The 17,084-nt window shown below is 37.5% G+C and overlaps 1 protein-coding gene across 1 annotated transcript in view; it reads left to right on the top strand.

Moving 5' to 3' along the window:
- The window catches only part of SLX4IP (SLX4 interacting protein), a 92,687-nt gene that overhangs the window by 42,805 nt on the left and 32,798 nt on the right, over nucleotides 1–17,084 (top strand). The window contains exons 4-5 of the mRNA XM_088134559.1: nucleotides 13,167–13,244; nucleotides 13,734–13,857. Of these exons, the coding sequence (XP_087990685.1) occupies nucleotides 13,167–13,244; nucleotides 13,734–13,857 (202 nt within the window). The remainder of the gene's footprint in view (nucleotides 1–13,166; nucleotides 13,245–13,733; nucleotides 13,858–17,084) is intronic.

Below are 17,084 nucleotides of genomic sequence, written 5' to 3'. Positions count from 1 at the left end.
TCTTTGAAAAGGTAGAACTCCAAGGAAAAAGCAGCAAGAAGTCGCTGGATGAAAGGCTGGAACTCCATTTGGCCTCATGTTTAAGCTTGGAATTTCCAGATTAATTTCTTGTTTCAGATAATTTACATTCTGTGTATATGCTCAGTTCTTTTGCAATTTATACCAAATGACTTTATATCAGAGGACTTTCTACTAGGACCAAATCAATATAATATTGTTCTGTACAGTTTTTCGTAGCTTTAAATCTCTATCTGTGATTTGGAACAACTCTGTAATGTTACCTTCTCCAGTAATTGTGTTTTGCATGGGACTACCTAAAGTTAAAAAGGAAATTTTACATTTTCTTTTTTCAGGCAATAATGTTAAATTACAATATTTACTCCTGATTTCACTCTCCAAAGTTGGGAGGGGTACTGTTTTCCTTAGCCATGGAAGTCAAAGCTACGAGGGCCAGAAGGTGGTGCTATAGAATCTACTTCATCGTTTCTTCTTGACTCTCAAGAAACGCTGAAGGAAAGTCCTATCTCATGCATCCATGTCAAGGGAGAAGATGCCAGGTGAAGGCATCTGTGATAGGCAATGGCAGCAGTAACATCAAGGCAGGAAGGCAGGCCAGACTATTGGAAAATGAGAGAACTTCTGGGAGAGGAGAGTTGAGATTTCCCACCTTTCACCATATGGGCTTAGACCTGTCTCCATGCAGGAAATTAACCTATTCTGGGGTGAGTTTTATTTCCTCCTAAAAAAACAACTTTGCAGGTAGGGATACTTGGTAGACTTAGCCTTTCCATCCTTTCTACTTAGTAGTCCTCTTTCCCCTTCTATTTTTTAGGTTGTTATGTTTCATTTTTTATTTTTAATTTACAGTATGCAGTTGTAAACTGCTAAGTATCCTCTAAATGAAGTACCCCACTGAATGATGGGACATCATTTTTTATAAGCTAAATAAATACAGGTAGTCCTCAACATACAACCACAATTGGGACTGGAACTTCGATTGCTCAGCAATGTGGTCGTTAAGTGAGTCATGCCTGATTTTATGACCTTTTTTGCCATGGTCGTTAAGCGAATCACATAGTTAAGTGAATCCAGCTTTCCACATTGACTTTGCTTGTCAGACGTCCCCTGGGAACAGTCGCAAATGGCAATCACATGACAGCGGGATGCTGTAACCATCATAAATACATGCCAGTTGCCAAACACCTGAATTTTGATCACATGGCCGTGGGGATGCTGTGATGGTCGTAAGTGTGAGGACTGGTCCATAAGTCACTTTTTTCAGCATAACTTTGAACGGTCATTAAACAAATGGTCGTAAGTTGAGGACTACTTGTAACTTTATTTCCTATTCTTTCTCAAATATAAATTCTTATGAATTCTACTTTGTATGCCTTGATGGCAGTATGTATAGCAGGTATGATAAACTAAAAAAAAAAAAAAGACTTCAGCAAGAGAGAATGTGAATCAAATCCATAAATTCAAATACTATAATGTTACAAGTTCATGCCTGGTAATCAACACATCTTTTAATGTGCTGAAACATTCTGGCACAGGGATTTAACATCTGCAGATGTTTTTGTGCTTGGAATATGGTGTGCATATGACTTAATGAGTTGATTGCTGCGGTAGGTAACATCTTAAAATAATGGGAAAAGTAAGAAGTAATAAGGCAAATAGGATGCTCTCCTCCCTTCTTTCAATCCAGTTGGGAAGTTTTCTTTTCTTTTCTTTTTTTAATGGATTCATGGCAAGTTCTGAAAAGCTGCTTCCAGTTGGACAATCCCTTAGTGGCACAGCTGAAAAGTAAACTTCTCCTCCTTCCCAGCTTTCTGCATTTACCAGATTGTGTGCATAAAGATGCCTCAGGACATTAACTCTTTCCACACTCATCTGAGAAATACGAATATCTCCTGTTACTCTTCCATTCAGTGTTACATTGCCTGAATGTAGGTTTGAAAGCTTTTCTTAGGCTGTGTGTGACTGAGCTGAGTTCTTAAGTCAATAATGCACGTCAGAAGTGACAACCTGAGAAACTCTTTGGTCAAATGAATTATTTTATTTTATTAAGAATTCATTGTGCTGTGCTGTATCACTAAAATAGTTCATTGCTGAATTCTTGTGCTTTATAACTAATTTATCTTTAAGAATGTTTAAATCTCTCATTTGCAGCATGGAGGCTCTTAAGATGGATATGTGTATGTTTGTGTGTGTATGTGTACGTGTACGTGTATATATACACATACAGTACATATACATACGATATATGTGTATACACATACACATTCATATGCATACACACACACACACACACACACACACATATATATGCCACTCTTGCATTTCATTGTTTATAGTGAGTCTGTGAAACTTGGTTAAAGTAAGTTTGATAGTTTTCCTTTGGACTATGAATTTGTATGTGGGTGACCTGTTTTGTGTTTGTAAAGAAGAATGACAGCATGTGAAAAGTGTTTGATAGACAGTTGAACAAAGGAAAGACTATCTGTTCCTCAGCTACTCTTGTGCAGCATAAAGATGGATTTTTGAGGTGGTTGTTGAGAGAGGTATGTGGTCATTGGACATGATTATTTGTCTTTTGCCTGATGGAATGAAGTTTCAGAAGAGTATCTGGGGCCTTTCTCAAACAGTGCATTGTTAGTTTAGATGTGAAAAACAAGCTGCTTCCTAAGTAATGATGAGTATGTTTTAAGAGCTTTTCTACGTTTGTACATTGCAATTATATAAACTGTTTAGGCAGGCTATCCTTTATTGTTATTTTGTTTATCAGTTTAAATAAGATAAGTATATGATGTAAGGTTTTTAATTTAACTATTTGGGTTGCAATTCATTGTATACTAATCTGGAGTAAGTCACAGAAGTACATTATGGCTTACTTCTTGAGCTGTCAGTTATGTACCTAGTAGCATGATGGGACCACCTTCCTGCAAAGTTGTCCCTGCAGAGTAGTACTGAACATTGTTACAGAAACTTGTAGCATTCATGTAATAAATACCAGTTTTGAGTTAGGTAAATCCAACATTGACAGGATAATAATATGGATGTTTACGTATAACTCATCTCTGCTGCGTCTGTGGGACATGGCCTTCTACCATCCCTGGTTTAGGCAATGTTTCTCTTCCATCTTCTTATGATAATTCTCTTCTATTACTTTACCAGATGTATAACACAATTTTTTAATTTGTTCGTTGTATTTTAAACAAATAATTAGGCTTCTCAAGCAACTGAGCAGATTTAGTGATTCACTGTAGTGAAGCAACAGTTGACAAAGAGAAGATCTCTTTCTGGTTGCTGCAAGTTATTTTTACTTGCCACAGGCAACCGCCCTGTTTCTTTTGGTCTCCGGGAACCTCAGCAACTAGGAAGCTGTCAGGTATATAATGCATTTCCAGTTCAAGATGCTATCACCAGATGTATCTTAGTTATGTTTGGAGAAAGCTTTGCATTTCATCAGTTTTTGGCATGAAGAAGAAGGAAAGAGTGCTCTGCCAGCAACAGACAGACTGAAAATTCCCAACAATTAAACTAGTGAGATGATTCTTAGTTATGAAACATAGCAATTCACAGTCTGAAGACATTGCTGGCTTTGTTGTGAATAATGAATAACTGAAATTGGGGAAGAGGTACAATAACACAGTGGGGCAACAATGTAGGGTGTGTAATTCCAATTCTTCATTTATAGCAAGACTGATGACATCATATACACTGCCAGGGCTAGAGACGTAATATCTGTGGACATTCTGAAGCCATGCTGGAAAGAAAAACTCTTTTCCTCCTGCAGAAAATATGGAATTTAGGGGAGGAATTGAAATATATGCAGTATACATTTTCCTAAGAACCTTTTACCAACCTCAGGTCAATTTGCTACTTTAAGAACAAAAGTATGTATCATGTATACCTTGATTTATTCATAACATTATCATACTTAGTATAGTTATTAAATGTGAAAGTATAATTTAGCAACTAATTATGAATGGAAATGACTTTAGTTTTTAAAATGCTATTACTGTTAAGTTGTAGAACCCTTAAAAATCTGTGATTTTAAAATTTTTATCAAATCGACAGGTTGAAAAAAATAAAGTTGAGCCTATCAGCATGATAATAAGACTTATGTGTCTTAGACAGTTTTAAAAAAAGCCGTGGAAGCAAGGAAAAGCAAGAACACATCTTGCGTAAAAGTTCTGTCTTTATATGTTGTTGATTCAATCGATTTTCCATGTTATCACCTCTATCTGCAGTTTCTGTTTCTGAGACTGGGACATAATTTTTGTCCTGATAAACCTCTGATTCTGAGGAATTTCTGAGGAACTCTAGAGCTCTGATACAGTAGATAAAAGTGTTCTGTCATAAGCTGTTAAGAAACTAATATGGGAAGAAAGAATACCACTTTTATTTTATTGCAAGGTATTTTCATTATTTTAGGGGGACGCGGTGGCGCAGGGGCTTAATGACGCCGAAAGTTGCCAGCCAGAAATGGTCGACGCTTCGGCGGTTCGAGTCCAGCCTTCGCGTTAAACAGGGTGAGCTCCTGTTTCCTCCCCAGTTCCTGTCAACCCAACAGTTCGAAAACTTACGTGAGTAGATAAATGGGGACTCTCACTCCGGTGGGAGGAAAAATGCTGGCGGCGCCTTGCAAAAAAGGAGTTGGGAGCAGTTGCTGGTAAGCGCGAAAAACCGTGCGCGCCCAAAAAGGGTGCGAAGCAACGGAAACCCCGCCTCCTGCGCTCGCCAGCTGGGCTCTGCCCTAGGAAGGAGGCTCTGGCAAACCACTTCCGAAAACAGTTGCCTTGAAAACTGCAAGGACTCGTCCAAGCAGTCACTGCAGGGTCAGCAATGACTGAGCGCAGACAAAAAAAAAAAAAATTCATTATTTAAAAAAAAATTTCATTAAAAAAAACCCTTTCATTTTGTCAGAGAGAGGAAGGTCTGGAGGAAGACATGTGTGTGTGTGTGTGGGGGGGGAATCCTCTCCCCTACCTACACTGATCTTTCTCATTTCTAGTAGGGGAAAATTTGTTTCAGTACAGGGGGAATTCAAAGACCAAAGAGGCCTGGGATTCCTTTATCAGGAGAAAGAAAAAAGGATAAGGACTTTCCCAAGATCACACAGAGAATTTTGTAGCTAATCAGAGATGTGAACCCCTCTCACCTATGTACTATAGATACACAGATCCATCTGTAATGTATGCATGCAAGCCCAGATGCACCCACACCAACAGAGGTATGTGTTTATACACCAACGGAGCTTTTGCATTTGGGGCTTTTCCTTAATAGGGTTGTGGGGGTGGTCTCCATGAATTCCTGCACCTCCCATTTTCCTGCTGAGCTACTGGGTGGATTATGTTTTATGAACTTTCCCAGTCTTTGCGAGAGCCAAGGCAGTTGGCCAGGCGTTTCCTTGCATTGGTATGAAAAGCCTCCCAGCGAAAGTCATGCTGCCTTGTGGGGCAGTCAGGGCAGGTGCCAGTCCTCTTGTGCTGCTTGGCATTCAGCCGGATGCATTTGAAAAGGAGTCTCTCCAGTTCCTTGGCCGCAAAGGGGATTCCCTCCCTGCACCAAGCAGAGGATTGAAAAATAGTTGTACATCAAGTCTCAATGAAAAAAGTGGATTTTCCCCCAGGACACAACAGTGTGGAAGCAGCAGTTCTGCAACCTTGCTGTCTGTTGGTGGTCTTGTGGTATAATTAGCTCTGCAGTCATGAGGTTTAAAATGTATTATTAAAAAATAAAACAAGTACTAAACGTCCTTAATAAAGACTGAGAAGTCTTATAAAAGTATCCTTTCAGTTACCTGTTGTACAATAATGACAGAGAGCAGTAGGGCTTCGAAGATTGATTTCTGCAGTTTTTTCAGTTTTCATTATGTTTTAGGAATTAACTGGCAATTTTTTACTTCTACATATATGCTTAACTTGTATTTTTCTTTCTGTTAATATCTAACCAGACTGAAGAGGGTAAAACAGCTGGTTGCTAAGGTAACTAAAATTCCCCTTATGTGGGAATTTGTGGCCAGGCATCATGAGAGCAGAACTTTAGAAGGAAAAGCTGGATGTAGTCTATTGATTTTTTTACTGGAAACTCTCCAAAAGAGACCCCATTAATATAATGATTTTTTTTATTGGAAACTCTCCAAAAGAGACCCCATTAAAACAACTAAATTGGTTTCTTTAGGAAATAGCCAAAGTAAACCTTTCAAAGAAGTAAGCTTGCTTTTGACCAGTGTGAAAATCTCCAGATAAACAAAATATTCAGTTTGTTGTACAGTTATTGCCTATATTGAAATGTGTGTGGAGGTGAGTATTACTGTGTACTGAGCACACAGCTATCTCTGGTTAAAATGCTCATGTCACCAATAGGGTTTTTTCTTCCTTCCCAAATATTATCAGGATCTTGGGTGGTGAATTAAAAGTTAATTTCCACTCCCTGCATGCTGAGGTAACGATGAAAACTATCTCTAATCTTATATTAAGTTGATACTGAAAGGAAGTGGAGGAGATAAGAGTAGAACCTGAAAGAGGGAAATTCTTCAAAACTTATTATTTCCAGTCAAACTTATCTGTAGGCCTCATACATGCATTTTTAGAAAGCAAGAAATTTGGCTTTAGTGACATGGTGTGGGCTGCTTGTCACAAAATCGTAGCTTTAAGGGCTGTGAGTGGATCTCTGGAAGTTGTCTCCTCTAGCACTCTGCCAGCGTGGGTTTCCTTATGACAGCTTCTCTGACAGATGGCCATCCAATCTCTGTTTAAACACTTCCAGCAAAAAAAACAAAAAACCCAACCAAGGCAATCTGTTTCATTGCTGAACACCTCTTACCATTAAGAATTTCTTCCTGATGTCCTACCGGAATCTACTTCCTTGTAATTTAAACCTGTTTATTGTTCTGTCTTCTGAAACAGCTAAATAATTCTGCCCCATCTTCTACACTGCAATCCTTCAGTTATTTGAAGACTTCACCTTGCTAAACATACCCAACGCCTCCAACCTTTCTTTTCCCAACCTCTTATTTTGATTGCTGTCCTCTGGATATGCTCCAAGCTGTCGATGTCCTTCCTAAAATTCAGTCCCCAGAATTGGATTTAGTATTTTGGCTGCAGTTTGACTAGCACAGAATAAAGGAACAATTATTTCTTTTGAGGCCTGAATCCTGATATAGCCTCTGTTTGCTATTCCCCCTATCTTTGTGTCATCTGCAGATTTGACAATCCTATTTTCTAACCCCTCATCCAAGTGATTTATAAATATGTTGAACAGCAGAGTGCCTATAACGGAGCCCTGCAGTGCACCACTCGACACTTCTCTCCAGCTTCACATGGAGCCATTGATATATACTTGTTGGATACAGTTGTTCAACTAGCTCTGTATTCATCTCGTTATAACATAATCATGCCCACATTTTGTCATCTTCTCTGCTAGAATTGAATGGGTGACTTTACCGAATGCTTTGCTGAAGTTGCAAGTCTTTTACATCCCTCCTGGTCAATTAAACTGGTCATTCAATCAAAACAGGAGATCAGGTTGGTTGGCCATGATTTAATTTTGAGAAATATGTGGTCACTTCATCCCAACTTTCTCAGTTCTTTTACCTCTTCGGTTCCCTTTTGGTTGAGATCAGATCTGGAAAAGCTGGTCTTCTTTTCTTCAGCCTTCTGGAATTTGAAATGGTCAACAGGATCACTCTGGAAATTTTGGACCTTATAGTCTTGGCCATGTTGTTTTTCCAACAGATGTCTAAGTAATTAAAATCACCTATTGTTTCTGTCTCCCCTCCCTGAAAGTTTTGTAATCTGTCCCAGATGGGCATTCTCCAAATTTTCTTCCTGGCCTGGCAGTCTATAACGCAGTTCCATGATAATATATTTGTTTTTCCCCTTCTTTGTATTCTTACCCAAATACTCTTGACTGGACTCTCATGCTCAAATTGCTGGATCTCAATATATGTATGCATTTCCTTCATATATAAAGGTACTTTTCCTTCCCTTTTATCTGGCTGGCTTTTTAAAAATAAAAAAATCAGTCACAGTTTGTCATTGGAAAAAAAGAATGTGTAGTACAGACTACTGTAGGTACCTTTTGACAGGTGCCAGTGCAATCTCAGTCCTAGCCTAGCCTTGTTGGCCCAAGTCACAGTTTAGTTTACATTGGCCTAGATTAGTTATTGATCCTTGCTATATGCATAGTGTAGAATTAATTAATTAGATTCATTTAAGAATACTTACTTGAAAACTAGAAATACTGTATCATTGTCAGGAATGCATTTCTACAAATGAGTCATTGTGACATCAGATTTCTAGGTTTCTGTGTTAATAGAAATAATTCACTGAAAGAATAGAATGCTTTGATGTGTTTATCAAAAGCCTGCTTTCTGCTTTCTTCCAGCGAATTAACAGATGGCTGCAGGACCTCTCTTCTTCTTCTTCTTCTTTTGATCTGAGATAAAGTATTCATGAAAAGTTGATGGCAACTCATTGCCTCAACTGATAGCATTAAATATTCTGAGATCATTTCAAAATGTACTTCATTATAGCATGTGCCTTGAGAAAAACCCTAGCATATTCTGTCTGATAAGTGCAGGAAAATGTATTCCAGTTCAGAACCACAAACCCCTTTCTAACTCCATCCCATCTTTCCATTTCTTCCTCACAGACAGGATTCTGTGCCCAGGGAGCATGCTGAATCCTCATTGGCTTGAACCAGTCCAGTAATGTGTTTCTTCTTCTAAATCTGTTTTGCCAACTTCCTTCATGATTCTTCTCGCCAATATGCTCTGCCAGTTTAGAACTATCTTTTGAAGAACTGAGGTCAATAAGAGCAGGTAGGGGCAGGTAGGGTCTTTCACAGTAATATCAGATCTGATCTGAAATCTCATGTGCCAAATTGATGAGAGAAGAACAGAACAGAACATTACTGGGCAGAAGGGAGGTAAAATGCAGATTCAATGGGTTGTTTATTTAATTATGAATTAATAAACTGCTTCAGTCAAGGCGACTATAAATGGTGTAGGGAAGCAACAACCATAGCCAGTGCAATATAGGAATTATGTAATAGGAGAAACACAATATATTATTACGGTAAACAAATGCCATTAATATTATAAAATGTAGGCTGACCAATGCTTTGTTATTTATTAAGAAAAACCATTTCACCATTACATAGATTTGGAGAAGATTTAGGGATTTTTAAAAAATGTATATTTTTATTTTATAAGCTAAGCAAGCTTAATAGTCAAGGCATTGAAATGCTTCTTTGAATACTCTCATTACTTTTTACATTTGAAGTATTTAAACATTTGAAGTATTTAAACTGTTCTTCGGTTATTAGTTCTACTAATGGCTGCTAAATTTATATTTTTTTGTTCTCAAATGATCTGACTCTGGGCTTTCTTATATATAATATTCATTTATGAATCTTGGTCCTTCCAGAGAGAATCCAGCATAATTTATACTTTTGTCCTTGACTTTTATTATCATTACAAATGTTGTTTCAAATGAAATTGTCATCCTCGTATTTGAAAAGAAATGAAGTATTTGAAGGAACCAAATCTAGTCTTGGAAACAGGACTTTCCTGTCATTATCTTGAGTTGTTGTATTTTTGTATATGTCCTTGAAAAGTGAGGCATGTTTAATATATCAGGATTAGGCTTCTTTGCAGTTCTCTATCTACTTGTAGAAGTTTGATGCACTTTCCCAATAACCAGAGAAGTGCCTTCCAGTCAGAGAGTCTCATTATCTGACACTCAAAGTCTTTTCATTGTTGCAGTCATCCCCATACAGTTTCCTTGCTACCAATACAGTGGTACCTCTAGTTACGAACTTAATCCGTTCCGTGACTCTGGTTGCAACTCGAGTTGGTCTCAAGTCGAGGTAAAGTTTCCCATAAGGTTCAATGTAAATACGATTAATCCGTTCCGCCCTCCGAATTTGGTCGCACCACGAGGCAAATTTCCCCATAAGGTTCAATGTAAATACGGCTAAACAGTTCTGAAACATATGCATTTTATTTTTAAACCTCAAAAACCTTCCAAACGCCACAAAAACCTTCCAAACGCCACAAAACACACCACAAGCCTCACCGAACGTCTCCTTGCTACCGCGATCTCGCCCACAGGAAGCCGCAACTGCGTGGCAGCAGGGAAAATGGCCGCGAATCCGGTTCGTAAGTAGAGGTGGAGTTCACATGTCGAGGTAAATTTTTGGGGCCGGAGCTGGTCATATCTTGAAAAATTCGTAAGGAGGGGCGTTCATAACTAGAGGTACCACTGTATAGAAGGGGTTTGCCATTGAATTCATTTGGGTTTCATTTTCAGTTTTAATGGGTTATCTTTTTCACATCCATAGAGTCCCAACTGCCCTCATACTTGTAATCTTACCACCAAGGGTAACCCTACCAGATATTGTTGCTCACGCTGGTGGTGTTCTCAGGCGTATTGGAGCTATAGAATCCTCCCACTATATCAACATGTGAAATGAACAAAAAGTGTATTTTTCTAACTTCTGGACAGTTTTTTAGGCATGTAGTCTGATACGGTATTACTTAGTTCTTTTAACTGATATGTCTTAGATACACTATGCTTACGAATATGGAATCTAGTACTTCACAAAACTAGACACATTATGCTGTGTCTAATATGCTTGTGAATTAAGTGTCTAGTACTGTATCAGGTTTGAGGCATAAGGCAAGCATGCTGTTTTGCACTGATCTAATTCCTGTGGGAGAATTTAGTTTGGTTGAGCATAAGCCATTATATTCTGAACTCTTTATGTTTCCCGTAGCCTTTGGCAGGATTATACATAGCTTCTTGGTCTTATTATTTCTCTTTTTCATTTTATATTTGTTAAAGTTCTGTATTGATGTCCATAACACTATTAGATCATTTTGTTAAATAAAGAAGTTCCATAGTCATAAAGGATACCCATTACACCTTGCAATGTTAATAACCCTTGTCCATCCTTGGACTCCAGATCCTTATAGTCTTCCCAGTTTGCTTAGTTTAGCATAGTTAAACACATTCAAATTCACTCTCCATAAGTCCCAGTAAGCATAGCCAATAGCCATGCTGGCTATAGGAGCTGAAATCCAGCCCTTGGAGAGCACTGAGAAACCTGATTTGGAAGGTGACATAATTTGACATAACTAGAGGAAACATGTCCATTACCCTTGTTTTGTAGGAGGTTTTTAAAAAAAAAATATGATAGGGGTTAAAATATAAAGCAGGTAAGCTGAGCAGTACCTAAGAATTGTTTTGAATTCAGTCAAGTTATAAGGATGAGAAAAATATCCTGTTTACTGCTGACTGATCATTGCAGTCTTAAAATAATAAAACATGTACTAGAGCAAAACAGTTTGGGAGACTGAATAAATGCAAGGTTGGCCATCTCATCTATTACAGGAATAATTATTAAAACCTGGCTTTTATTTTTATTACAGTGGTATATTAATGTAATATTTCTTAGATTTATTTAAACTGTGAAGAGTATAGATATGTGTGACAAACTGCAAATAAATAGTATATACAGTATAAAAGGCTTGTCATCCAAGTTTTGTACTTTCTTTCCATTACTGAATTTATGGGTCATACATACATTTTCCTGAGAAATCATAGGTTGCAAAAAAGTCAAATTGCATCCATTATCATTGTGAAATCAACTGAGTATGTTTTGACACCTGTCTTTAGGAGATTTCCCACTTGTGTCATTTTGAACTATAATAGCAATCCCTGTCAATTCACAATTCCTTGAACTTTTGAACTAGTATTATCTTACTCACTCATCAGAATAAAAAATCTTCCAATAGCAAACACCACTAAGTTACTGAAATGAAACTTTTTGCCAAGAACCTGACCTTAGCCTTAAACCTTATAAGTGGAATAGTGGTCTGTACTTTGAAATCAGAAAGGAAATGTCTTTTTGATGCTCCCTCATGGATAAAAACTTTCAGTTGAAGCACAGTCAACCTACCAAAATCCGTATGCTTATGAAACTTTGGAGATGGGGAATTTCTTTCATGGCGAGTTACTCCAACCAACTCACTGTGCAGAGACAGTTGACACAGGACTTGATTTAAAGTTGTTGCACCAACTTTGGGACCTCAAGATTAGTTTAACTCATATGAATTAATCAGAAGTAAATAAATGCTATTACTTCTGATGGAAATAAGATATGGGCTGTGGCAGTTGATGGGGAATGGTCACAGTTAAATATGAGGCCATGAGCAATGACTGAGGCAAGAGAGATCAAGTGGCCTTACACTGTTGGAGACTCAGGAAAGTAATGGAGGCACGAGGTCTGCAAAGACTATTACAGAGAATAGCTGCCAGTTGGGCTCATATGAATCAGTGTGCCTAGCCCACATCTTGGCAGTCAACAGGTATAAAGCTACCACCACAGAATGCCAACCTGCAACGTTTTTAATGTCCTCTTTTCATTCTGTTACTGTTCAGTGATGGCCAAAATTTACTAGCAAACTGCCTCATGAGCCCTTGCTGAAAGTGAATGCTCGTACTGCTTTAGAAACCTTTAGAACAACTGATTTTTGTTACAATGCGATCTACAAATCTCTGTTTTGAATATTGTTCCAAATACAAATAATCAGATGAATGAATCACTTGTATCTTATAAGTTGATAAAAGGCAAACCCAATCTATTTTAACGGAATGAAATAGCTTCGTAGGACAGCTTACAATGCTGGATGAAAGTTTTTTAACAGAAAAAAATTATTAGTACACTAACTGTTTGTTTATTTATTGTTGCATTTACATCCCATCTTTTTGAATTTGCAAATATTCAAGCTAGCTTACAATAATAAATACAAAATATAAAACTTAAGAATAATCCCTGTGCCATTAAAATGAAAAAATAATTAAATGCACTTTCATTAAATAAATATGGCATTAATTAGGCTAATTATTTTATTGCTGAAGTTTATTCAAGACATTTACTATACTGATGATGACTTGAGCTCAGATTTTTAAGAAATATGGTTCTGTTGACATCTGAGTGGGCAGATGTGCTAATAGTATATCCTAGGGTATTGTCAATTATATATAAAACCTGTGAAAAATAGGGACTATAATATCTAGGCTTGTTGATAGTGTATAATTTAATTGTCAATTTCTTTTTATTTCTCTGACATCTCCAAATATTATCCCAAGTGTGGAAACTTTGCAGTCTTGGTAGATTTCCATATTGCGCCGCAGGACCGTATGTGGTTTTCTGATCATCAGAGAGAGGTAAAGCCTAATCATTCCTACTTTCAAAAACACATAAAGAAATAGAAGTTCATGATTTTATAGATCAACTTCAACTGTATGACTGTAGAACTAATTTTTATTGTTGCAAGGAAGAAGCATATACTTGTTTATTTTCTTTATTTCTACTTCTCCCTTCCCCCTGATCTGTGTATGTTACAGTGGCCCTTAGCACAGAGAGGTGGAAAAAGAAAATTTGATCTTTAAATTTGGTCTATGGCAAAACAAGGGTATCTTATTTAGAAAACAAATTATATTCTCTTTCCATTTAAAAAAACATTACTAAGCAACTTATTTGTCAATAATAATATACTTTAAAGATAAAATAAACTCCATTGATTTTTGGTGTAGGATTGCAATGGTTTTTAAGTTGCAAACCGTAAGTTTTCTAAGAGTATATTATTATATGCAATAAATAGAAAAATCATTCACTTTATATTTAAACTCACCTTAAGACAAATTATCTCCCAGGAAGTCTGCCTTCTGCTGAAAGATGCAGTTGAATCAAGAGTAAAACAGTACTTGAGAGCACGTAAATTGCATGGCCGGTGCAAGCCAACAGAATATGGAAAAGCTAATCCTCTGTCTTTAAGAGGTAGGAGCTGTTTATTAAAAGTAAATAAATCATCATTTTTATTTACAGTGGCATTTACTTAATCTGTTGATTACTGCTGCATGGTTTTCTATCAAACAGGCACATTGTATATTGTGGAAGTAACCTAATTCAATAAGAAACGTTCGTGCTTCTAATATGTGGATGATGATTTAATCATAGAATCAGGTTTCTTATTAACTCAGATTCTTACTCATAGTTCAAGATTTTAAAAAAGCACATACAGACTGAATGGACACCTTAGCTGCCTAAAAAAGGAAATGAGAAATAAATGATCTCTGATCAGTTGGTAACCATTAATAACTTAATTGGTTTATGGATGGCAGAAGACCAGATCCCAAATAGTTAGCCTTTGCCTCATATACTCCTTGTCTCAAACTATAAACTTCCTGAGGACTCAGAGGACTCCAGAACACATGAAAGCTGTAGCCAGAAAAGGTTATTAAAGCATTTGGCTGCCTAAACAATACAAGAGCGAGCGATAGAATGTATGGGCAGGTGAATTTAACCCATAAAGTGCCAGTGGCCTACTATTAACCAGTATCTTTGATTGGATTCCAGTTATTCCTGCTTATGGAGCTCATACCTTCCAAATTAGTTCTTCCCCAGCTGCTGGGTTATTGTGTCTGAATAGACCACTGCCTGTTCCCATGTGGACTTGCCTAATCTTTAAATTCAGCTGTCCCTAGGAAAGAAAGTTTGGCTGGCAAACATGGAAGGCAGAGCCTTTTTGGTCATAGCCTTCCATCTGTGGAACTGTCATTCAGAAGAGATATAGTTTGTATTTTTAGCTGCCCCCTAAATACATATTTCAGTTCCAGCTGCTTTTAGCTGAACGGTTGTTTTCATTGTCTGCAGCAGTTCTGCCTTTAAAAACAGCTAACTAAAATTTGGATGCACTTTTATTTGTTTTCTCCTTTGCATTACAAAAACACATTCGTATTGACACTTTTCAAAGTGACTTGTTTATATCTTCTATGCTGCCGTGAGAGAAGATTGTATTCCGAATACAATAACTCTCCTAAAGAAATAAAAATACCACACAGAATAAAATGAGATCAGAGAATATTTTGGTTTGATCACATGGGCGGAAAAAGTCCATGCTGAGTTTCTGTAGTTAGAATAGAGATGGAAATTTGAGAGAACAGACAAGCTACCACTTGCTCCTCCTTTGTACCACCTATCCTGGATGAAAGAAAGATGTAAATCTTTTTCCCCAATCCAGATGCTAGAAAGATGTGCTAAAGCAACGTGTTGTTTATATTCAGGGAAAGAGAGCTGAGCAGCTGTGAGCAAGCTGTGTCTTTCTGCTCAGATGTTGGGAAGTAACACAGTGAAAATATACTGGCAATACAAACACGTACGCTATTCAGAATATAAGTCCCAGTTAGATCAGTATTAACTGACAAGCATGTTATAAAAGACTGCATCCTGTGAGTTTGTGTGTGTGTGTGAGGATAGAGTTTTACTTGCAGGTACTTGCAGTTATTGTTATATTATTTAACCTAGTTGAAAACAAGACTTCAAGGTTGTACGGAGCAGTTAAAAGTTAACCATATATTTTAATCTTTGCATATTAATCTTTCTCCTGTGTTGTGGTCAGATATAATCTGTGAAAGGAAGCTCCTCTGGATTTCTCACTAGGGCATTAAAACTCCCTAGGCCTTTAAAGTGAAGCAAGTCTGAACATTTTCTAGCATCAGGACTTAAAAAGCAAAAGAAATGGCCCATCATGGTAATAGGGAAGGATTTTTTTAATTAAAAATAATTACAAAAGTGGCGACATTGGAAGTATAATTTCCTTACTTTTAAACTTTTGATTTGATGTTTAATAACACAAAGTGCTCCCTTTTCCCTAAATAAAATTTAACTGCAAACAGTAGAATAAGGTTTCTATCAGCCCCACTAAGTAGAACAGACCAGGAAATCAACTCCATAGGATGACTAAAACTACTTTTACAGAGATTGACTATAACAGAATCTTGCAAGTCTGATTGTGCTGCCCATCCTCCCCTTTCTTATACTTCAGTGAATTAGGGAGGCATCTCCCTGAACCATTTCCGAATGTAATCTTCTTGTGGACTTAAAAAAAAAATGCTTCAGCATCTTTTGCTTAGGCAGCAGAGCCTGCGTATCTCTGTCAGGGTTATCTTCCTTAATGCTGTATAGTTTCATTTTAGATTTCTGGAGGCTACCTAGTAACTTGTTTGTTAAAATTATGCTTGAGGATCTTTTGTAAGACAGGAAAGCCTTGAAAAAATGGGAATTTTTTTCTAACTAGTGGATTTCATACTAATATTAATTCAATTTATATGGCTGCCTAGTGATTCTGGATGGCTAACAACAGATAAAAAAAACAATAACCACAAAATAAAATATCTAACCAAGATAAACACTAAGCAGTGCCAGTTAACATAATCATCTCATGGGCTGTAACTGACAATCCAACCCCATGCCTGAGCAGACAACCTCATCATCAGATCCTTGTGAAAGACCAACAGGGTCAGGGCCAATCTAATCTCTGTGGGGATGATGTCCTAAAGAACAAGCACCATGACAGAAAGGACTAGTTTCATGTGTCCAGCAAGTCAGCATTCCTTAATTGATGGGACCTACAGCATAACTCTCCTGCTGGATCTGATGGGTTGGATAAAAGTGACTGGGAAGATATGGCCCCACAAATTATTCAGCCCTATGCCATGAAGGGCTTCATAGACAGCTGTGCTCAGATTCTTTTGATTGTGTGTAAGGATCCATCCCCTTTCATAGATCATTATCTTGTAATGGACGAAGGACTTGTGCATCCTACTGATGCTGAGTAATCTCAGTGCATTGGGCGTATACTGTTCTTAGAAGGGACGTCCAAGACAGGCAGTGTCAGGCTTGTGTGGTAGTTCAGGCAAGAAGCATACCCAGAAGTACTAGCTCTAACTTTATTATAAGGTTACATTAACAGAATCTTGTAAGCCTGAAAGTACATTTCTCCCCCTCACCTTTACAGTCCAAAAAACTAGGGAATGTCACCTCTGAGACATTTGCCATGTCTATGTTCCTTCTGAGGATGCAGCTGCTGCTTGTCTGACCATTGTCTAGTCTGCTGCTCTTCCTCCTGTCTCCCAGGGTCATTCCCACATTCCTCTACAGGTAGGTTATAGATGAGGGATCAGTCTAAATTGGATCTACAAAAAAGGAAACAACAACTTCTTCCA

Source organism: Python bivittatus, unplaced genomic scaffold (assembly GCF_059951505.1).
Source record: "Python bivittatus isolate LINGU-HERP-01145 unplaced genomic scaffold, Pbiv_v1 ctg000020_np1212, whole genome shotgun sequence".
Lineage (NCBI taxonomy): Eukaryota > Metazoa > Chordata > Lepidosauria > Squamata > Pythonidae > Python > Python bivittatus.
This window is presented reverse-complemented; position numbering and strand designations above follow the sequence as displayed.